General features: G+C 36.8%; 1 protein-coding gene across 1 annotated transcript in view; it reads left to right on the top strand.

The window, feature by feature from the left end:
• MARCH1 (membrane associated ring-CH-type finger 1) overlaps positions 1-23,910 on the top strand; it is a 102,608-nt gene that overhangs the window by 32,320 nt on the left and 46,378 nt on the right. The window contains exon 2 of the mRNA XM_009272314.1: positions 17,925-17,975. Coding sequence (XP_009270589.1) covers positions 17,925-17,975 — 51 coding nt within the window. The remainder of the gene's footprint in view (positions 1-17,924; positions 17,976-23,910) is intronic.

Below are 23,910 nucleotides of genomic sequence, written 5' to 3'. Positions count from 1 at the left end.
CATCAATGCAGCCTGTCCAGGTCCCTCTGCAGAGCCTTCCTACCCTCGAGCAGATCAACACTCCCACCTTGAAGAATTTGAGCTCCAAAGGGGTATAGACGAATCTTAGTCATTTTCATAAGTATTAATACTACTATTAATTTCTCTGCAGTTTTGAATAGATATATGTACAGTCTAGATTTACAGTACTTTTTTGTTTATCTGAATTCGACTTGTCAATGCTAAACAGAATATGAAATGCTGCAGAGACACGGTCAGACCTGGGAAGTTTATCTGAATTCGACTTGTCAATGCTAAACAGAATATGAAATGCTGCACAGACATGGTCAGACCTGGGTAGGTCACCCATTCCTCAACAATTATTCTATCGGCTAAATACAGAGAAAAGCCTCAAAAAAGAATTTTTGCTTGCCTTGGTTAGCTTAATTGATGAACTGTCTCACAGGAAGCTTAGAGCCGTAATAGAGGAAAAGATGACAGGTGGTCAGTGGTTAAAAAGAAAATGATTTTTTATGGTGGCCAAGATGAATTTGCAAAGGTGTGGCAAAGGCAAAGAACCTTTGGGAGGAAAGCGCTGCTTTTTTTTTCTTTTGGCTACCCTAAGTATACAATATACTGTATAGTGGATTTTCTATACAGTGGTTGTTACAGCAGAGCTGGCAGTTTACAATACATTGCAAATGCATACTTAATAAACTAACAATTCACCAGCTAATGTTCATTTGACAGGTATGATTCTTGTCATAATTAATTCATTGAAATAAATAACTTTGAATAAAGCTGCCTTTTCCTGGTGGTTCTGGTTTGTGTCATTTTCATCATGAAAAATATCATGAGCCGTTTATTATATTTCTCATTAGTTCCTTTTTATGCTTTTTAAAGTGCCTGAGAGTAAAAGATGAGAGGAAATTACCCTTAATTTACCGAGGTTTTTTAGTTGCCAAATATACAAGCTTGTTGCCATGGAGATCAGTGCACAACTCAGATGCCTGACTCACTGCTGGTAAAGGGAGCACCTTAATGGATTATCGGGTGAATGTCTGACTACATTAAATAACTAAATAAACTACAGGGATTAGAACACATTTATTTTAGGATGCAAGGGAAGTTACTGATATCCCAACATCTACTCTCAGATTCCAGTAGGTACTTGTAAAAGACATACAGCTTCTCATTCTCTCCTCCTGTTTCCTGTCATGTTTTCTTAGTACCACAGAAGAACATGTACCAATTATAGTGCTTGGAGCAGTGCACTGTAAAACTGAACTGAAAAGCTAATATAAATATGAACTCAAAGCTGCATGCGCTGTGGCACTTAAAGAGCGGGAATTTAGGTTGGAGTGCAATGCAGAAGTGATTTGAAGTGATGTAAAACTATCATTTCTTTTTACGTTTAAAGTGGAAGAATAGATTCTTGCTACTGACTGAGCATCTCAGAGGCAGGATGGGGATTTCTTCCTTGCATCTTTCAGATCCCGTAGCTGATTCAGGGCTCCGGGTGCTGATTTTTGCAGTGAGAGAACTGAGGGACTGACAGCAAGGCTCTTTTAAGGTTTTTTAACTGGAAGCGTCCCCTAATGTTTCTGCAATTATGAGATAATCTCACTTTCTCTCTCCTTACATTCTGGAGATTCTTACTGAGCAGCTCATATACAGACCTGAGAAGGGAAGAAAATCCAGCTGTGCTACTTCTTCCTTCCAGTTAATTGCAGAGGCCAATTACTTGCACCATGAGAAAATATCGTAGTGAGAGAGAGCAGCTCCGGGGATATAACGTTGTCTATTGTACAAGGGAGAGCTGGGACTTTTTCGTGACTTCTCTCCCACATGCATCTCCTTATGTAAAGAGCTATTATACTTTGCCTTATAGATACTTTATATCACAGAGGCTTAACATATTTTATTTGTGTAACACTTAATCTTCTGTCTTTTATCTGGGCCTTCTGAGCATATTTTAATCCAATTTCCCTGTGAAGCATAATATAGGGAAGGAAGTGATCTCACTTCGTGTTAACTATGAGTAGTGCAGGCTGACAGAATTTGGATGGCCGAGATGTTCATGTTCACAGGGACTGTAGTTATGACTGTCTTTTGCATGTACTAGGAAGGGAGAGGACTTCCACTATCCTTTCCAACTAGACTATGTGTGCACTGATTTTAAAAGAGGAATCGTAACAGAGCTGTTGTTATTGGGGATTATACTTTCATCTTTTATTGCCAGTAAAATTTCTCCATCTAATCACAGTATGAGGTTATATTCCTCATCCTGCTAATTGGCACCATATTCAGAAGTTCTGTCAGTTTGTCCTTATCTTCCCTCCTCGGTTTGTCTCTAACGTGGATGAGTAAGCTGAGTTATGTGCTGTAGTGCTTGGCTGTATCACAGTTCAGTGGTTTTAGCACATCTATTTTCTTTGAATGCAAAAGGTTAATTTCATTTCAGTGTAGATTGAATCCAGATACTGACCTTTACAACTGGAAAAACAGATAAAATCATAGTTTAATTAACCTCCCAACCAGGATATGTATTTGAAACATACTCAAGAAACCATATGTTCCAAGTTCTACTGGGAGTCATGTAGGAATAGTGGATCATTGATATCTAGAAAATTTAGAATTGTCCAGAATTAGACGAAAGGAAAAGTTTATTACTGAAGTGATGAAGCATACAGCTGAGCTTGGAAAGAACTAAGGTGAACCGAAATTGGAATATTGACATTACGTCTTCATACTTTGTCTTTATTGTGAAATGGGAAAAGCAAAGAAGATACTGAATTTGTCAGCTTCTCTATAGACATTTTCCCTAACCTGTCCTGTTTCCAACTCTCTGTGGTAGTGTTCCATGGCCCTTCCAAGTTAAAACACAAGTTCTGTGGAATTGAATTGTGTGCATGTAAGTTTTAAAAGAAACTAAAGTCTGGAAGCAGGTAAAGAAAAAAATAAATAGATTTAATCCCTTTACATTGGTCTTTGCTTGATCACTCAGCATTTGTAATCAGTTAAATGCTTAATAAAAAAAATGAGGACTGAAAATTGAATCCTTAATCCTTTCTGTGAGGCTCTTCTGTGTAATAATTTTGTCTCTAGTATCTCAGATTGTGAAAGCCCTGCTTTGCTTGTTTATAGCAATAATTGGCAAGAATACTGTTTCTGAATGAGGGGAAAAAAAATCAGTTGGAGCTAAAGATGTTTTTTAGATCTAAAAGAGAGTCACCTGAATACCATCTGCGTTTTTATAGCTGTATAAGCCAATGTTTGCCAGAGTTGGGAGGCCTCGTTCCCATAAATCTGAAAGATAACGTGTTGCTGAGGATGTTCTATGAGCATCATATTGCAAAATGTGGACCGCTACCTGAGATGAATAAGCCAAGACTTCAGTGGACCTGGTTCAACTGTATGAGATTCAACAAGGCCAAGTGCCGGGTCCTGCATTTCAGCCACAACAACCCCATGCAGCGCTACAGGCTTGGGGAAGAGTGGCTGGGAAGCTGCCCAGCAGAAAAGGACCTGGGGGTGCTGGTTGACAGCCGGCTGAACATGAGCCAGCAGTGTGCCCAGGCGGCCAAGAAGGCCAATGGCATCCTGGCCTGTATCAGAAATAGTGTGGCCAGCAGGAGTAGGGAAGTGATTGTGCCCCTGTACTCGGCACTGGTGAGGCCGCACCTCGAATACTGTGTTCAGTTTTGGGCCCCTCACTACAAGAAGGACGTCGAGGTGCTGGAGCGTGTCCAGAGAAGGGCAACGAGGCTGGTGAGGGGTCTGGAGAACAAGTCTGATGAGGAGCGGCTGAGGGAACTGGGGTTGTTTAGCCTGGAGAAAAGGAGGCTGAGGGGAGACCTCATCGCTCTCTACAACTACCTGACAGGAGGTTGTAGCGAGGTGGGTGTCGGTCTCTTCTCCCAAGTAACTAGTGCAAGGACGAGAGGAAATGGCCTCAAGTTGTGCCAGGGGAGGTTTAGATTGGACATGAGGAAAAATGTCTTTACTGAAAGAGTGGTTAAACATTGGAACAGGCTGCCCAGGGGAGTGGTGGAGTCCCCATCCCTGGAGGTATTTAAAAGAGGAGTAGATGAGGCACTTAGGGACATGGTTTAGTGGGCGTGGTGGTGTTGGGTCGATGGTTGGACTCGATGATCTCAGAGGTCTTTTCCAACCTTAATGATTCTATGATTCTATGATTCTATGATTCTATGACACTGCATAAGTCACCAGTTAAAGACCTGCTTCAGATACAAGTGGCAGAATATTGTTTATTTTCTTATAATAGTAAAACTGTACTTGAAGTCCTTTCCAACATGGACCGCTGGAAGTCTGGAATTTCACTGAAGACTAAAAATCTAGAGCATTTATCACATTGAAGACCTACTACAGTGAAATGAGAGAAGGTGTGGTATCTGTTTAGAAAGTGACAATAGTGATTTGTGTGTAATGTTATTTCACATTACGTGTTGTGACTATAAAAGCAGAATTCCATGGTGAGAAAGCACAGAAAAGAATAGAATGGAATCACACACGCTTCATTGTTGCCTGCAGTAATGGGAAAATATGCAAAGCGTAAGGTATTAACTGATATCTAAGACAGTAATTAAAATGTTTCATGAATAAGAGACTAGATAATTTCAGCGGTGTTTTTAACAGCTAGAGCCTTTGAAGACAGACACACATAAATGCATAGAATATTGTGTGCAAATACTCGAGTCAATTGCAGTGTCAGGATGTTACTCCCACCACATTAGTCTGAATTCTATACAGTAATTAACAGATATGAATAAAATAAATATAGTCTCTTCTATATTCTGGTAAGTAGTTATGTATAGCCACTCTGGGAAAGTTTGAATTATTGTCTGTCCTAATTATGCCAAGGACTTTTTTTATTGGGCATGAAGGTCTGACTGGGAGGAATTAACAACTGCCTACAATGCCTTTGCATTATAGCTAATCAGATATCTTGGCAGAGCCGCTTCTTATATTTTGGTTTTATTTTTCTGTTCATTCATTTATTAGTCACATCTGGAATCAGAAATTGTGCTCTCAAGGGTAAAATTTTCCCTTGCCTAAGACAGGGTAGCTGTTTCTCTTCCCCAGGATGGTCTCCCTGTTATCTGTTTTCCCCAAACTTCCTCATTCTTTCCCCCTCAGTGTTCCTCTTTCCATCTGAGAGGTTTCTGTTATAACACAAAATCTGCTAAGAAGGAGTAATCAGTAAATGGTGTGCTGTACATGTCCCTCTCTCAATACATCTTTGAGGCTGAATATGTAGGTCATGTCTGTCTGGGAATAAAAGACCTGTAAAAGGCTTCTGTCATGAATATGTATGACTTGCTGGGCAAGTCTGCTAAGAAATAGGTGTATACTGTGTTCCACGCTTCTTTTTACTTGCATTATTTTAAGTGGAAAATAGGATCAAGATTGGGCCTTTCAATTAAACATTAGGGTAGCTTTGAAGAAAAAAAACAAAAAACCTTTTGTATAATAGTTTTCCTCGATCCCCTGGCTGAATAAATGAATATATAGCAATAGGTACACATGTGAGTTCTAAAAATAAGCCCAATTTAATTGTAATTTCTACAGTATCCTTCCTCTAATGAATGTACTGAATATTTCAGAAGGCAAAGAAAAAAATATTAATTTTGGCCTGGATCCTGAACCTTGCTGTCCTAAAATATTCCAGATGTAACTGAAACAAGGATCTAGTCTTTGTCATGGAAGCTCTTCCAAGGATTGGAGTAAATGACACATTTCTGGGTTTGTGCAGTAATAAACTACTATTAATTTCTGCTGCTAACTTCTTTATGAGCAGACTCAGTAACTTTAGAGATGCAAATGAGACAAAGTTTACCTGTAAACAAAAATGATCATTTATGTAATAAAGATCTGTGATAGCATATATGGAAACTTCACAGTAGGAAAGTTTGTATTACCTTGAAGGTGGATCCCATCAGTTATGAAGGATGATGATCGCTGGATCAAAGTACATAGAAATAAGATTTGAATGAACTTCAGTATTAGTTCTGAAGCAGAGATAAGTGGCTGTGGATACATATTTTAACTTGAAGCTGTCTTTCCTCCAAATTTTCTACACATTTTAGTGTGAATAAATATATCACTCCATGAAATTTCATATAGAGCTTGATTGAGAAGAATTGTTATAAGAATTTTGTCATTCAAGCGCTAAAGTTTATGTTTTGCTTCGATTTTTGAAGAGGGAGGGGTTGCAATGTTCAAATTTATGTTGAAAATCACAAACTACGTAATGACTAAACTAATGGGTAGATAATTAGATTAAACGATAAGCCCAAAACTGTTTAATTATTTATTAACCTCAGTTAATTTAGCATTAAGATGAATTTTGTGATTTCCAGAAGAGGTAGGAAAAATGCTGATGAATGTATCTGTGGAATCTATGCGCATCTCGGATTCAACTGGCATAAAATTCCTTCATGTCCTTACATTTGATATTTTCAGCTCATGATTTTAGGGTTTCAGACATGCTAAGCCCATAGCGTTAAGAGTTGTGGGCCTTTGAATCTGGGCCTGCTCGTACAGAATTAAATTATTTAGCTGGTAACATTTCTGATTTTTCAGCTGCATCCAGCAGTAGCAATCACCAGGGTTCAATGTAAATTCTTTTAATCCCACTCTTATCTAATGTCAGTATTTTCTGTGAGCTCTAGTATTCTGCTTACAAGCACATTTCTGTTACGCACGTGGAGATCCTTGAGATACAGGTTTGCTGCATATCAGAAGCCAGGCGTATACTCAAACAGTATTGTTCTTTGTCCAGTTCTGTTTCCATTATTTTTTCTCAGCATTATTACTTAGCACTTAGGACTTATGGTCAAGAACTTAATTATTTATAGTTTTGCTTCTATTCTTGTTGCAGTTAGAGATCAGCGGGTTTAGGCTGAATAATGAATCAAATTGGCCAATGAAAGGTGGCACCTGTACTTTAAAGGATTTGAATTCTTGGATATCCTTTAGGGGACTGGGAAAAATGCTATTTCCTTTCATTTTCCCTTTTACTTGAAGGAGTTTGAGTTCATGGTTTAAAGGAACACAGAAGACATAACACTTGTAATTAGATAAAAGGTATAAAAATGGTGATATTTGAATGTACAGCACATAATCAAGTAATGTTTTATAGTTCTGTTGTAATTAAGGCACTTTGACTTTGTGTATTTAATTAATCTTTTGTCCTTTGATAAACATTTGGCTGTTAGACAAGTAGTTAGCCACTCAGAGTCTTTCATCTCTGGTACTAACTGACTGGAATCCAGCAGGTCACAATAATTGGCAGACAACAAAGTGGCCTCTGAATTCCGGCTTCTGAAACAAGTTAGTTTGTATTTTCAATTAAAAAAAAATGCATATAGTCATACTTAACAAAGAGAAAACTGAATGCATGTCATACTATTTGATGAAATTTGTATACTGACCACCAAGAATGTTCATACAAGAGAGGATCTTTGCAGAGACCAGATGTTTGGGTAACCATCCTGAAGGATGAGGAAAGGATGTCACTCATAAGAGAAAAATAAGGAGCATTCAGACTGATAATTGGATTAACATTGATTGGAGATGGTGGTGAGAAGACCAAGTTGACTATTTGGACTCACTGAGAGTCTTATGGAAAAGTAAAGTTTCATGGTGTACTGGGAGCTTTGGAAAATAAATAGAGTGGCTAGTGTACTAAAATTGGCATCAATACATGGCGGAACGAAAAAACAGATCTTTATTGATCAAGGATGGAAATGCTTAAATACATTATCTGTAAATTATAGTAACATGTAAATGACAGTACCATTTGATTTAAGAATGCTGCAGTGAAATTTGTTGTGTTGTGTTTCTGCTCATCATAGAAGAGAGACAAAATGATAATTTGCTGTCATAGTGAGGAGGATTCTATTACACTTTCTTGCTCCATGTGTCAAACCCATTTAAGGAGGGTAACACAGTGTGAAAATAAGTGATAATTAAATAGTTGGTTTATTTCATATTTGAAACAGAGATGTACAGTGACATATGCGTCACACCTATGTACAAGTAATAAAACAAAGCTGAACTGACAGTCATACATTAGCAAAACAGATTGACAAAGTAAAGCCTGCAGACTGTTTGTTGCATTTGTATTTTATAGAAAAAAAATAAAAATTGGTGCTTGTCTTCATTTTCTATAGCTGAGTAATGCCAAGAAAAAAAGGTATGAAAATAACATTTGCAATTTTCCAAAGTAAGGTATCTTTATCAACAACACCCAAACACAAAATCTCCCATAGCATGTCTCCAGTAATAAATGAATGTAGATCGAGTGTTAGTGCAATCATGCAGGTTGTTTCTAATTGCCAGGTAATTTAGACATTAGCAACCAAGTAGCAGAAAGTGGTTTTGACATGTGGAAATCTATCACAAATTATATTGCTACCTGTTATGACTAAAGTGCTCTGATTAATGTAGTGAGATGGTAGAAATTAAACAGGCTGTAGTTAGACATTGATACAGTAACAATAAAAAGCTCTGTATTTTTGCTGAAGAGAAGTATCTTGGCAAATATCAGTGGAAAACAAACACATTAGTAAGGTGTTTGTAGGCCAAGATTTGTTTTTAAATGTGACAAGTAAATCTTCTATAGACACTGTGTCAGAGAAGTTAGAGCCTTGTATTGAGTGTCAATATGCGCACAGTTCTCTGGTAAAAAACTAACAGTAATGAATTCATGCGATTACTCTCCCTCCCTGTGGGTTACTCTTTTGACTCTAAATAAGTAGCTCTTTTAAATGCCTGTATGCATAGGGAAAATTTTACTTTTTATGTGGTTCCATATTTTGACACAATGGGGAAAACATTTTCCCATGTTTATTTTCCACTCCATCTCTTTTCCTTTGTATTTGCCTTTTTCTGTTTTTATTTTTTTTTTTTTAATCTTTTCTTCAGGTGTAATTAATATTAACCCTCTTTGCATTTTTTTCATTTAATTCCATTTGCGAATAGTATTGCATCCATCTTGATCATACCAAGGTATGTCATTAGAGTACAGACTAAGCAGCTTGTTGATTTTTAAATTATAGTCTTCCTCTGCTTTTTCCCTGTGGATTTTTAATAAAAAGGTAATGGCAAGTTTCACCTGTCCAATATCTATCTTTGTAGCTTTTAATTTTTAACTATGTGGTCAGCTTTGGATAAAGACAGGAATCACTTGTATCTTGTTAGAAAAGTACTACTAGGAACTATCGTTTTGGCAGCCTTTTTTCTTTTTCTCCCCCTTACCCCCAGCCCCAGGTATAAACTGAAGAGCAAAGGCAGCTAATTACAGTAGGTTTTTCATGCAGCATTTTGCTTGATGCTTGGTGTTCACCAAACAGTTCCCGAAATACACATTTTAGATGTGTATTTTTGCATACTGAGAGTGATGTAGAATACCTCATCATAGAGAACAACCTTGGATTAAATGCTTGTGATTTTTCTTAAGGTTAAAGTAAGCAAAAGGGTAAATGAAACCTGGTTAGTTTGAAAAAAAATCCTGACATTGTTAGTCAGCTGATGAATTCAGTGGGTGAAACTAGGAGCATATGGAAATTTCACATCTACTTAAAAAATGAAAAGAGTCATGTGAAATTATGTTTTGTTAGAGTATGTTAACCTACAGACTGGTTAGTATATTGGTGTCCATAGTTTCTGATGATAGTGTCATTTGGAAATGAGCTGGGTGATAGAACACTGATTTCTTTTTGAAAAGAAGAGCACCATGAACCTCTCTGCCAGTAGGTGCGATCCGCTATGTTGCCCTAGATCGGAGGAGGCAGAAAGATCCACTGGCACCAGGCTGTTGCTACACAACAGTGTATTGCTTATTGCCTAAGTCTATCCTGAGCAACATATACGTTTCACCTCCTAGCAGAGGTAAGTGGAGAGATTTATCAAAAATGTGATGCATTGTATCAAACAATGCAAAATACTGGTACTTCTTATTCACATTTGTTTTGACAAATCCCCTCAATGCTCTTTGGTATTTTAATAATTTGATGCTTTGGACACAAAAACATATCATACTTCAAGTCAGGGTGTTACAGGATCTTGTCTGCTTCAAATATACTTTCTGAAGGATGTTCTGTTGCTGAAGGATATGTAGGCAGTTTGTGATATTTTTTATATGCTGGAACTTCATAAAATAGCGTACATGGGAAACTTCCCCTGTGGTAACTTGTTCCAAGTGCTCAAACCTTGAGTCATGTGGAGCTGGGGCTGGATTGTTGCACTGCATTTGATTGACTCGGATGAAGAAGTATGTAATCTGCAGCAGAGAAGTGTGGAAGATGATTCTTAGATCAGTTTTAAAGATTTGTTCAAGTTCTTTTCTTGTGTTCAGTGAGGGAAGGGACATGATCTCCTTCAGCCTCTGAACTGAATCAAATGGCTCCTCTTGGTCTGCAGGTGCAGAAGGAAATCAGAGCCACTTCCAGCCCTCAATTCCTGGTTATCTTAAGTGCAGTAGGAACAAGTTCACTTTGCTCCTAGAAAGCAGGAGGTACTAATGACCCTTTGACTGCTGTGTATGGTTTCTGTGTTGTAAGACTCTTGCTCACCCTTATATGTTGATCTTCTGAAATCACGGCCTATTTTATTTTCAGTTTTGTTCCTTTAACCTCATTCTCTTAGTATTAGGCATTACGAGAAATAATTTTCCGATAAAAGCTTCTGGCTAGCTTCTTATGATCGCTCAAGGGCAGCTACGTGACACACGTCTGTTTACTGATTTGTGTTGAACTTATTTCCGACTTCATGATTGTTTCATTTGTCATTTTGGCAAGGATTTCTAGGAACTTTTCACTTTTGCTAAGTATGGTACAACAAAGTAAAATCTGGCTCTTTATGTGAGCTATTAAAGGAATTGCACTTATGTCAGGTGAGTGTTTAGTACGTGCTGTTTTCTGACTGTATTCTATGCACGCCTGTGCTGTGCTTCAAGGTTGATTCAATGCTGGATTTTTTTTTAAATGTAATGGTGTATTTATTCCCGTTTTTAGAACAGTTTTGACCTTGTACATCTGTGCACTACAGAGAAAGTAACCGAATGTTGTAACATGGAAGTTGTCCATGTAATTGCACGTAGAAGCATCACCGTGAAACTCTTATGTTGTAACAGCAATATGCTATTGACTCATCTTGGCCTGTGATGGAAATTGCTCTAAGCCTCGTTAAATTGTAATGAGCATTTTCAACTCAAAAGGATGGTGGATCAGATTCTGATATATTTATCATGTTTATTAGCAGCTTACACTAAAAAAAAGCTGCTACACTGAGTCCAGTGAGAATGATGTGGAGTAAGATAGTATAAGAAATGAGAGGAAAGGAGCCTAGCCCACTAGAGATACCAGTGCAAGAAGCAGCTATAAGTAACGCAGTGATATGTCTGTGCCATGCAGTTGGTGGCATTCTGGATTGCTGTTCAGAAGAAAAAATGGTGAAGAAGAAAATAACTTCCTAAAATGTTTAACTCCAGACCTTATTGTACCAATAAAGTACCAACGTGCAATTTTTATGGTCTTATGTGCTGCAAATCTGGCCACAAAGATATCTTAGTTGCAAAATAAGTAACCCCGTCCATGCCTCCTGGATACTGTCCTGGTTTCGGCTGCAATAGAGTTAATTTTCTTCCTAGTAGCTGGTACAGTGCTGTGTTTTGGATTTAGTATGAGAATAATGTTGATAACACAACGATGTTTTAGTTGTGGTGCTCAGTTGCCGGCTGAGGTTAAACAACGACAGTAACAGGACATATGACAAGTAAAGCACCTGTACATTATTCTTAAGTAAGGTTACTCAAGAGCCCACTAATAGGGAGGTTCTTTGATCATTGCTATGTGCTCTTCTACCCACATACAAATATGGAAAATATGCAACTTCTAGGGTAACAAAACTAACTTCTTTATGTCACACTGGGTTATGTAGTCTGTTTCCACAGATGACAGTTAGAATGGCATGTTTCAAATGCTTCGATATCCTCAGAAGCTTTGTTTTTGATAATCAGCTGGTTTTGTACAGCTGTAATTTACAATATAGAACTGCAGCCTGTTTAGATTTACCTTCTCCACAGGCTTTTTGCCTAGTGACCTTGTAGATGATTTGACATGAATGTTGAACTTCTTAGTGAAGTTAAAATTTATTAGAATGGCAAGTTATTTGTTTACAAAGAAGGGAAATAAATTTTCTTACATTTTCAAATACAGACTTAACTACCAATAGTTTTATATTTGGTGATTTAGTGGTAGGATTAATTTATAAGAGGAGTTATATGGCTAACTGTTGAATATTTGAAAGTATGAAAAACTCAGATAAAATATGTAACAGCACAGAAAATAATTCCATGAATAATAAAAGATGACTGTCAATTCATGATGAGCTGCTTTCTCAGTATTATTTTAGGGCTAAAATCTGCTTTGAGTTCGTTCCAGGACTCAAATTCCCCACATCAAAGGTGTTCAGAAATTGCCAGTTACTCTGACAGGTGTTAGGATGCTATCACCAGCAACAGATTTCCCCCTGCCCCTCCTTCCTGTAGAGAAGAGGCTGGCCAAGTCCGAACTGGCCAAGAGACAGCTTGTATGCTCTGTCAGTAGTAACATTGTCATTATCTCCTTGGTATAAATAGTCATAAATAAATATGTATATACTTGTATTTGTTTTAATAATTTAGACGCCAACACGAGAAACTGTGAAATAGTTATTGAATAATGTAACAATAGCCATACCGTGGGAGACGCTGTTATCCTGGCTCTGGCCGTGCCCGGTAGCAGATAACTAGGAAAAGAGTGAATACATTTACAAATCTCTACCTATAAATACATTCATAGATAGATATACAGAGGTTATATCAATTTAGATGTTTTATTTATATATAGAGAGATGTGATATAGTATATATAATATAAACAATACATATTATACTATATGTATTTGTTGATATTTTATTTATTTATTCTTAATTGTTATTATTATTTATATTTTATTGTTATTCTAATTCAGGGTTGCATCTGCATCACAGTCTCTAATATTCCCAGCGGACTTTTCTTCTGTGAGTTGGCACTTTGAACCCAGCTGTTCTTTGGTATTGAAAACATTCTGGGTTCCACAGTGAAATTATACATGATGCCCAGTAATTACACAGTGTGTTTATGTCAGTTAATTATGGGCACTGGAGTTTTTGTATATCAGTTAAAGCAAATGTTGCCTGTTTTGTGTTTTTGTCTTTCCATTTTCATGTTAAGGTATTGAAATAAATATATCGAGTCTGCTCATCAATTTTAATGTTAATTCCTGCTTATTAGATTTCCAGCGACTGACACTGCTAGTTGAGATCATCTACATATCTGATAGCTCAGGCCGTAAAGTGAAAGCAGTTTCTGCTCCTATTCAAAATTCCAGAAGTGAAAAGGTGGCGAAAGGAGGCTCCTGCGTGGATGCAGTGAGGAGGCACTAGGTGGAAAGAGACCTTAGGCAGGCAAAACCATGTCCATTTGGCTTGTGTTGTGCTTACATTTAGGAGACATTTGTTTTTGTGATATGTTGTGATATGACTTCTAGAAGAAAATCTGTCGTTACAATCATGTACAGAACTCTCAGCCTGAGGACTGTGTGCAGATGTGTGAAGCAGCATGTTGCATCACTGGGATGAAAAGGTTAGAGCCCACAGAAAAGAAAACAAAGGCGAAATATTTTGTGCAAAGGGTTTTTTTGGGGGGTGGGTTGGGTGTATGTGTGTGAGAGAAGTTGTTGGTTTTCTCCTGTGAGTTGAGAAACTGTGATTAGTTCTTGATGCTATTGTGCTCTCTTCAGAGAGGTGAAGTGCAATCTGTTAGCAAGCTGCCTGGCTCAGCCTGAGTGATGCTCAGAGCCAGAGCAGAGCAATGGACAGCTAAGGAAAAGAAACCAGACAAATGGATTAGTTAGTTTAAAATGTGCTTTGCTACCCAGCAGGACTTGAAATCGTTAACTGTCTGTATGAAAATTTAGTGCGAGTCAGAAAACAACCAGATAATCTACCACTTTCCTCTTTAGAATAAGAGTCTGAACTGTTTACAGCAGTATTTTAGGAATTTGGTACTACTAGCCTGTTTATTCTCTTGCTTTAATAAAAATACTGTTTGTTAGCAACGTAAGTCACATTTGCAAGCTGGGAAAAACTGTATCTTTAAGCATCAGAAAGTTTAATGAGCTTAAATTTTAGCTGGTCACTGCAAAAAAAAAATCAGTTCAAGAACCCAGTCTTGTGCTAAAATTAGATTTTAGGTGGTTTACTGACACAAAAAGAGAGATTTAGCTATTATTTTGTTTTTAATTCTTTTAATTCCGTATTACAACCGGAGTTGGTTTCTTGGTATGATGTGGTGGGACAGGTGCATATAACATTCCTCCCAAAGCAGTTTCATGAACATGTCATAATCTGAAATTTCATGGCATTATTTCTCTTTTGTCTTCCTCCCAGAATTTATACTGAAGCTTGAATTGCATTTTCAATGATATCCTTGTAAATAAAAAAAATTCTTAGGAAATTTACAAGCACAGACTGATTTTTCTTGATATTCCAGTGGAATAGTTAAAGGAACTTGTTTCTGTGCTATTACAGTTTTGAAGATATACCTGATGAGTGTTTGCCAGACGTAACACAAGACAGAAGAGATGAGATATTGGTGGTACAGGATGTCTGGAAATAAGGAGAGGCATTCCAGTGTGTGTTTTTTTGGCTGTATAATACAACATACAATCTGAAAAGCTTGTTCCTATCATGGCCAGGAAGAGTCTTGGAAAGAAGTGTTTTGCCGTTTTGTTGACTGGAGAAAGAGACAGTTTGAGAATTTTAGCAAGGGGTCTCTCTGAATATTTTTTTTACTTTGCTCAAGGGCCAGACCTCTGTATGTGTAAATTTAGAAAACTCAGTCAGGGAGATCAAGAGCCGTAGTTATAGACATTAAATAAAACATTAAATTATTCCTGCTGAGAAGTGTTAATTCTAAAAGGTGGATGCTACTTTCTTTGAAATAATCTGATTGGAAGGACATGAGAAGACATTTCCCTGATGCACAAAAATACGTAGAGACGTTTGAACATATATTTCTTTGGATATAACCTTTCAAATGTAAATTAATATTGAATGTGTGGGAAAAAAAATCTTTTTATTAGTGTTTAGCAAGCTTGTAGGAAAAATGTTCTTCAATAAAGACAGTTCCTCTTCACTTACAGTAAGAAGAGGAATCAATTATTCTTAACAATGTGAGTACTTTGCAAAGATAAACCATTAAAATAGAAGCACACAGACATTCTTTAAGGACAGATTTCAAAACAGATTTTTTCATAACTTTTCTATATATTCTGTTCTTTCTCTGTATGAACAGTCATGTGAGTTCAATGTGAACTTGAATGAAGAATTCTGTCTTTGATTTATGTACGGTTATTTAGTGCAACATTTTGTGTTTTATTTATGCGCTCTTCAGGATAAATCACCATGAAATACCTGAACTTGGAAATGGTGATTAAATTTATTTATTTATTTATTTATTTGTCCAAAAACTGTAGAGCCTGCACACTTTCTCTCAACTTAGACCATTCGGTGTATGAGCTAATACTTTGCACAGCGTGGATGCTAGTTTTCAGTTAGAGGGTCAGGAGCTTGTTGTAACTGAAGTGAAGGAGATATGTGCCATAGTGAAGAATGGATCATGTAAAAAGGCTAGAGAGCTGTAGTCAGGAAACAGATTTTGAAAATGAATCTTGGATGACAGATTCTTAAAAGAAAGGAAGTTAGAGTTCCAGAGTTCACTACACTGTCAGAAAATACAAAATATTTCTTTAGTCCAAGTGATGGAGGATAAAGGTTGCATGCTTTTAGCAGGGAGTTTCTCAGCTATGATCCCCATTCAAAATTTCTAACCGCAAAAGGGGAATTAATTTCATGGGTCCATAACTTCTATTATTTTGAGGTCAAAGCAGAGCTTCTCTGAACGTTGACCCAGAATATCCAAAGTGTATTTTCTATGGATATAAATGAAGACATTCAAAACTGTATATATTTAATGTTGTCTAGAAAGGATAAGCAATTATTAATTTATTAGCAAAGCTACAGTGGATAATATATCACAGAAGTAATATTTGAATCATAGAATACTTCAGGTCAGAAGGAATCATCTGGTTCACTTCCCTGTTCAAAGCAGGGCCAACCTCAAGGACAAGATGTAATAAATGCGTGCATAACTTGAAGAATATATTTTTTTAATTCTTCCTAAAAAAGAAGAAACTCTGACACACAAACCTGAAGGTGGTTAAGTCCTGAGAATTTCCCATATTAGAATAAAATGGAGAATGATGTATGGTCAGGGAGTTCAACGGTGCTAGTTTTTTGAGGGCAAGAGTCTGTTGTGCTACTTAGTGCTGATGAAGACAAAGTAAAAGAGAGGGCGTTCAGTATATTAATATTTGCAGTGCAAAAAATTGATGGTGCTGAGGGATGGAACAAAAACATAAGCTACCTACAGTCTGAAGGAAGAGGGATACAGTAGATACATGAAACAAGAAGTAGGTTTGAAACTATTTTTCATATGGGTGTGCTTACAGGGGTTGAGATCAAAGCAGCTTTTTTAATATAAAAATGGCAAAGTGTTTTTTCCTAAATGTTTGCTGACAAACTGCGTAAGGGTTTGGGTTTTTTTTGTCATTTTTGCCATTGCAAAACTGTTCTGTGCTACAAGTTATTGGGGAAATACTAATTTCTAGACTAGACATGCGCATTAGTGGAGTAGGAAATTTAGCCTTTTTTAACTGGCAGCTTCTGTATTTTTCTGTAGTTCTTTAAATGAAGGATGAGGAGAAATGGGTCACAGTCAAGTTGAAAGCCTTTTATGGACATGTATGCATGAAATTATTCATGTATGTGGCCACAGTGATGCATGCATTGCAAATTAAGCTGCACAGGTGAAAAGTCTACTTCGGGTTTTGTTCCCCTCTCCCCCCGCCACCCCCGAGTAAGTAATTTAACAATTTTGCACAAATGGTATCTAGTTCAACCCCTTCTAGGTAAAAATCAATCTTGTTTATATGAATATTTCACCTTAGTGTTTGAACCTACATTCTCAGTGCTGAGAAAAACACTTCCGTGACCTCCCTAAGACATGTGCATTTACCAAAGGGATGAGCACTGTTTCTGAAGTATCTTTTACCTTTTCAGTGTAAATGAAGCTGAATCTATTGCTGGGAAAGTGTAAATACTGAACAAATTATTGAACCACTACTTCACTTCCTCCTTTGAATTACCAGCAAAAAAAGTTGTGCTCTAGAAATGTAGCTATTCAACATATACTTATTAATGGACTTCAGCCTGCGGTGTTTGTTTGTGTGTGTATGTGGGTGAGAGTGGGTGGAGGGGTGGGTGTTAAATTGAACTACATCTATGACTGGTTGCAATTTGTTGTTCTCAGAACATGTCTGGCCAGGAAGTCATCTAGTACTGTTTTAATTTTCCTGAAAGGATGAATTCAACTTTTTGAGCAGGGATGTGTCCAGTGTAGCTAGGTGGACTTTATTATTTGTCATGAAACATTCCTGTTCATGCAAGAGTACCAGTTTTCATGAGAAGCTGTGATGATACATTAATCTTTTGCTCAAAATGTTGTTAAAAACCCCCCACAAAATAAACCAACAGTAATTAAGTGCTAACATTAATTCCTTACAGAACTTTTTTTCAACTTCTACTGATGTACGTCGTGAATATTGTAATGGTTTATTTGTTGAGCTGTCTTCCATTGTACAGTCAGTAATCAAACTGAAGAGAAGTAGAGGAAGAGAAACTCCGTGCGCTCACAATCACAAAAAGAGTACAACTTCTTCTTAGGCAGAATTTGAATGACATAACTTTTTTCATCTTTTAATTTTGCTTTCCAGAATGACAAATCCCCAGGGCGTTCCACAAGTCGATCAAGTAACATTTCAAAGGTATGTGAAATCTATTTCCTTTGTATAGAATTTAAAGAAAACTACGTTTATCAAATGTAATACAGTACTTTACTCTGTTTAACCATACATGCATATTCTGATGTTTTCTTCATAAACATCAGATTTTAAGTTTTTGCTGCCTAACATTGTGGTCTCCATGTAAAATCCATCTTAAAGATAAATATTCAATTAGTCATTACTGTAATATGTGTAATAATAAGTAGTAAATAACAGTTGCACTTTTTTCACCAGCTTTCCACAACTGCTTAACGTTACATTAACACTTTGTCTTAAGATAGAATTACTGCTTGTAATAGCAGTGATTACACTACCCAAATAATAACAGCTGTAATGTGTAAAGCTATGTGTCATCATTTCAGATTGAATTCTGAATTCTTTTTACAGGGATTATGGTTCACTGCAGCCAGGACTTTATATCTAGATGCTTTTTAGTTTCTAGGAAACAGAGAAGGGAAACTGTAGGGAGAGGCAAAATGTGATTTGTACTGGAGTTCTTGGCTTTTAACCTCCCTTTTCCTATATTTTTGGTTCAGATGTGGCTGAAATCTATGCCAAAAAGCCAGGATATACGGGAGGTAAAAGCTAAAAACTCAATAATTGTTTGAATCCCAGCCTAAACATCTGCCATGTATTGTGTTGGTATCTAAAGAGTAATATTTTGCATCCAGTGCAAGCACAGTATCCTTAGGCCCCTTCCCCACAATATTATTGTCTGTGGGGTACACACTGTAAAACTGTTTTCTTCTCAGAGCTGTAAAAAAAAAATAATTGTGATTTCTTAATTAAAGAAACTAGGTATATGTTAGGTTCTGCTCTTTTACTTTAAGAAGGAAAAAAAGAACAGGGAAAAACACGTAGAATATATCCAGCCTGTTGTAGGATATGGCTGACTCTCTTCCTGACTTGTTGCCTATTTTTAAAAAGTATGTAGTTATATACTTACAAGCTTGATCACAGTGAATTGTATGTATTATTTTCACTAAGAGTTTAAAGTGCATGTCTATAGTTATAATTACTGTAAATCTATGAGGATTTGATGTTACTCTTTCTGCTTTTTTAAGTCAGTTGCGTGGGTTACACTGTGAGAAAGCATAAATATATTCACTGACATGAGACACAGGGCAGTGACTAACATTTATTTTGAAGTAACTTCTGCCGAAATCAGTATAGGTGCTTATTAGCAAGGGGTGCTTGCATCTTTTTAAGTAGTACGTTAATAAGCAAGGTTTTCAGGCATGCACTTAATCTATTTCTGATGTATAGCATCGTTCATTCTTTGGGATCAGTTTTTCTATGTGAAGCTACCTGCCAGTGAAGCTTTTCAAATGCTGAAAGACACTTGATTGGAAAGCCAGTTTCCAGTTTATTGTCTGTTTCAAAATGCTTTTTTTGTAAAGTGGGAGGGTATATATGTGTGTATACATAGAAAAGCAAACACCTAACTTTTCAGGTTAGTATCGCGTGGCACAAAGTAACAAGCGTTGCACCTCAGAACAAGATTGGAAGCTTCTAGGTGATGTAAACTATGTACCAAAGGCAAGAGTTGAGTTCTGTGCAGTGTTGGATCTTGCACACAACAAAAATTTCAATTGACAGAAAAATTAGGAAGTCTTTATCTAGAAATACAAATTACATTAATCAAAACATATTGTTTTGATTTTGTATCTTTTACTGCTTTCATTTGCCTGTATGACTAAGCTAAAAAGGGTCAAATAGAGAGTTACATTTTAATAGCTACTGTGTATTGTGTATGCCACCCCTGGCTGTATATGGGGCTCCTGGTCCAGAGCAGAGTAGACGTTCCCTGCTATCACTGGATTTTGTACCACCCTATTTGTGAAATGCAGTACAGCAAAGATTCTGCAAATACAGAATCATATTTCATAATGCTCTTAAGTTGTTTATTCAGAGAGGACACCTGAGGTTTGCAGTGTATGCTTGGGCAATTTTGCATGCTAGGTACATTAACTCTGAATTACATGGTATTACAGATGAAACAGAGTTGTTGAACATTGGATATGTCTTATTTAGACATAATGAGAAGGAATGGCTTTGGTTTGTTTGTTATTTACCAGATACTAGTTAGTATATACCTATTCAATCTATAGATTTTAAAATCAGACATTCCCTAGAGGGGCAGGGGGGAAATCAACACTTCAGTTTTACCATTCACTTTTGCTGTCCATTGAGAGCGCAGAAATTTAGAATGTTGCAAAGACTTTTCTTATCTTGCATATAAGTTTCTGCTAAGAATTTCAGTAATAAACTATTTTAGGCAAATGAAAGGACAAAACTTAAAATATTTAGATACGATTTCAATACAAAATTATTTGTAAAGTCTACTGTAATACCTGTTACTAAGTAAAAACAGTGGCTGGCCAATATGTTTCTGTACCTGTACTATTATAAAATTAAGCCAACTGGAATATTTAGAAATTATTTTCATGTAACTATACAATTATGTAGCTCTAGCTGTGAAAGTTTTTTTCTTGATGTGTATAATGGAGTATTTTATCAATATGGCAGGAGTAATGCAAAATCCTGCACTTTCATTCTATTAACGTGACTCAGCGCTGAATCAATTACTATTTTATTTGTGGGCAAGAGTACATGAACAGTGAAAATTGAGTGTAGTAGGGCTATAGCTCCCACTGCCCCTTGTCCCCATAAGACACTGTGCTTTACCCCTCCAGCCCTTGGCACTCCCGTGCCATGCCAGCACCATTTTGCTTGGCGGGTAGGAGGGAGAGGGATCATTTGCTAAAACTAATTTGCTGATCCATCTCTGTGTTCTTTTCCAGCTCATTACTGTGACCTTACATATCCTGTTTGTGGGGTAACCAACTGCATGTTTTTGAAAGTAATCTCGCATCATTTTGTACTCTCAATCTTCTGTACTCTGCCCAATTCTATCTGCCTGTTTCCCGATACTCCTCACTGACAGTCAGCTGTGGCTGTCTTCAGCGAATATCCACCTGGTACATTCGTTCATTCACTTCAGCCTATACGTCAATAAAACTGCCCTGGGACTCCATGAGCAACTGCTTCAGTTGGTTTTCCAAGCAGAGAAAATTAGGAAAATGTATCAGTGTCTGATTTCTGCTGCACTCCTGGTGATAACCTAGATTTTTCCTGTAGAATCAATAAATCAATAAACAGGTTTTCTTGCCTTCTGCCCTGCTAGCACTGGGAGTAATAGATCATATTTGGGACTGATCTGTATTTCATATTATCTCATAGTGACAAAGTGGAGCCCTAGATACTAACTGTGGCTTTCAAAACCTATCCACTGTAATACATATAAATAGAACCATAGAAATATTACAAATATGAGTTATGAACCAGTCTTGCTATTTTTAATTTTTTTTTTAAACCCTTAGGCTTTACACTCTCCCACCCATTTCCCATGGTGCTGGTAGTAGAGGCAACTTTATTATTCTTTGTAAGAGATAGTCTTGTGCAGTGTTCTGGATTTCAGAATTAGAATTATCTTATCTGGGTGTGTTTAAAATCTAAGTAAATTAAAAACTTGACCTTGTTCATTACCTATTTGCCACTGCTTAGTTCTGTGCACTGTAGATTTTTTCGGTAAACTTGTTCTGTCTTCCTAAATAAGTGTATAATTTAAGAGGAACACTAGTCTGAGAAGGATCTGGTAGAGTAATTTCTTTCTGTTGTGGTTAACCAGTGGAACAAATCTTGTGTTTGAATTACAGTCGGTAGAGGTTATGCTTACATGTGTTTCTGAGGCTGCCTGGTTATATTAAAATGCTCTCTGGAAGAAATGTTTCTAACACATCGTAATTATCTTTCTGCATGTTAATTATGATTCAAGAGCTCCTTAGAGATGGATGCTCTCTCAGCACTAAGAGTTGAAATTCTCTGATGGGAACTTTGGGCTTATTTTTCAGTGCAGAGAAACTCAGGCTTGGAGCAAATTGCCTGATTTCTGTTTTGGCTCGATTACTTCTCAAAAGCCTGGAGCAGGTGTTAGAACACTTTTTATTTACAAGTCTCTGAAGCATCCACCTAATAAAACTCCATTGAGCTCCGTCCTTTCCAAGTGTAGCTTCTAGCTTACTATATAGTGAGCAACCGAGAGAAAACTTAGAGCTTTCAAAAACGAAAATAAACCAAGAAAAAAATAATACCTTGCTGTTGTAAAGTGTTAAAATGTCAGCCTTCAAAAGTGCTGTTACAGTGAATAATACCACGTATACCAAACCGGCATTAAAATATGAGTGTAAATGTTATGTTAGTCATCTAAATGATTCTTCTTGCTCATAAACAGAATCAGTATCAAAGGTGAAGACTAACCTGGCACTTAACTCTCATTATGATTCTGTTACTGTAAAAAACAACAGCACAGAGTAAACAAGTTAGTGAAAGGTATTTTGTTCATCAAAACATAAAGCAGAGAAAGGCAAAAAACTAGAACTAGATACAATGGCATAATAACTATTGCTGCACTTTTTTTTCCTCTTAGATGTAAATGTTTGATTTCTTTGTCTAGAGAATACTTCGTGGCTTGTCCATACAATTTATTCTTTATTTACAATAAGCTTAACAAAAGGCATCACTGCAGAATTTACCTAAGTCTCTCTGAAATTTGAACTTCTGAATAAAATTGCATTAAATACATCTCAGTTCTAGGGGACAACCATTAGAAAATAGTACATTTTCAATTTTTTCTTGGATACGCTTGACCTGTTTTAAACTCATGTTCTAATGAGAGGGAATACATACAAAAATACGATTGTATGTATACAATAATACATAGTTATACAGATTCTGTTTTATTAAATCACAGTTCTTACCAACAGCATATTCTGCATATACCTAAATGTGCCACATCGACACATCCAGACAAAATTGCATATGTTTGAAATGTGTTAAGTACCACAAACTTTATGTGTTTATACAAGCTTACTTTGTGTGTAATGCCTATATATAATTTCCGCTTCTGTAAAGACATTGTGTTATCACAGATTTCAGTCCTATCCTGTGATATGCAATACCATACAGGAGAAGGAGCTTTGACTTGTTTTCAGTAAACATGGTATGCAAGTTATTACATATGCCTATTGTTTAGTTTTCAACAAGAATTATGATCTCTAACATACCTGCTCCATATGTACTCCTGGAAATTTTTATATGGCGTTTATTTTTTCACCATGGCACTCAGAAGCACGTTTCAGGTCTTTGTCCTAAAAACAATCTGATGAAGCAAGCTTTATTTCTACAGTGATACAAAATTATTTTTTGCTGCAGTCTGAGGTTCCTTGCACTTCATAAAAATACAGTGTCTCCTGTTTTTTGTAATGATGCATTGTCAGGGTTTCACTGTCTTTTGGCTTAGTCATTTCAATATTCTTACTACAGCTCTTTTGCTCTGGCGCATTTAGGTTTCTCTCTTCCTTAGGGCTGGAATAAAGAGATACCAAATACACACCAGAGTAGAGTTGTTCAAATATAATAATGATATCCTCACAGATGGGAATTTACCTAGTCTGTGTCCTTTGTAGCCCATCAGACCAAACGAAGAATAGGGTGAGTGTGTGCACTTACGTACACATGCACTTCTGGGAGAATGGCAGGAATGTCATATGATTGAAAGCTCTTTAGTATATAGAAACATTTTGAGGCTTTAAGTCTTGCAGATAGAGGAATATGTGGAAACAGATGCCCTCTTTGGAAGAGAAAGTCTAAATGATGTTCTCTGAATACTGATACTGACTACCTTTAGAACTAAAACACTACAAAATCCAGTAACAAAGAAGATGCATGTTTTGTGCTTCACCTTTCGTACAGGCTAAATTTGCATTTAGCTCCTTCCAGACAGTCAAAAGCTGCTGGTCTCAGGGCTCTGCACCTTTTGTGTAAAGACCAGCACATCCTTTGTTTCAATTGCCTA

This window comes from Aptenodytes forsteri, unplaced genomic scaffold (assembly GCF_000699145.1).
Source record: "Aptenodytes forsteri isolate BGI_AS27 unplaced genomic scaffold, ASM69914v1 Scaffold13, whole genome shotgun sequence".
NCBI classification, from domain to species: domain Eukaryota; kingdom Metazoa; phylum Chordata; class Aves; order Sphenisciformes; family Spheniscidae; genus Aptenodytes; species Aptenodytes forsteri.
This window is presented reverse-complemented; position numbering and strand designations above follow the sequence as displayed.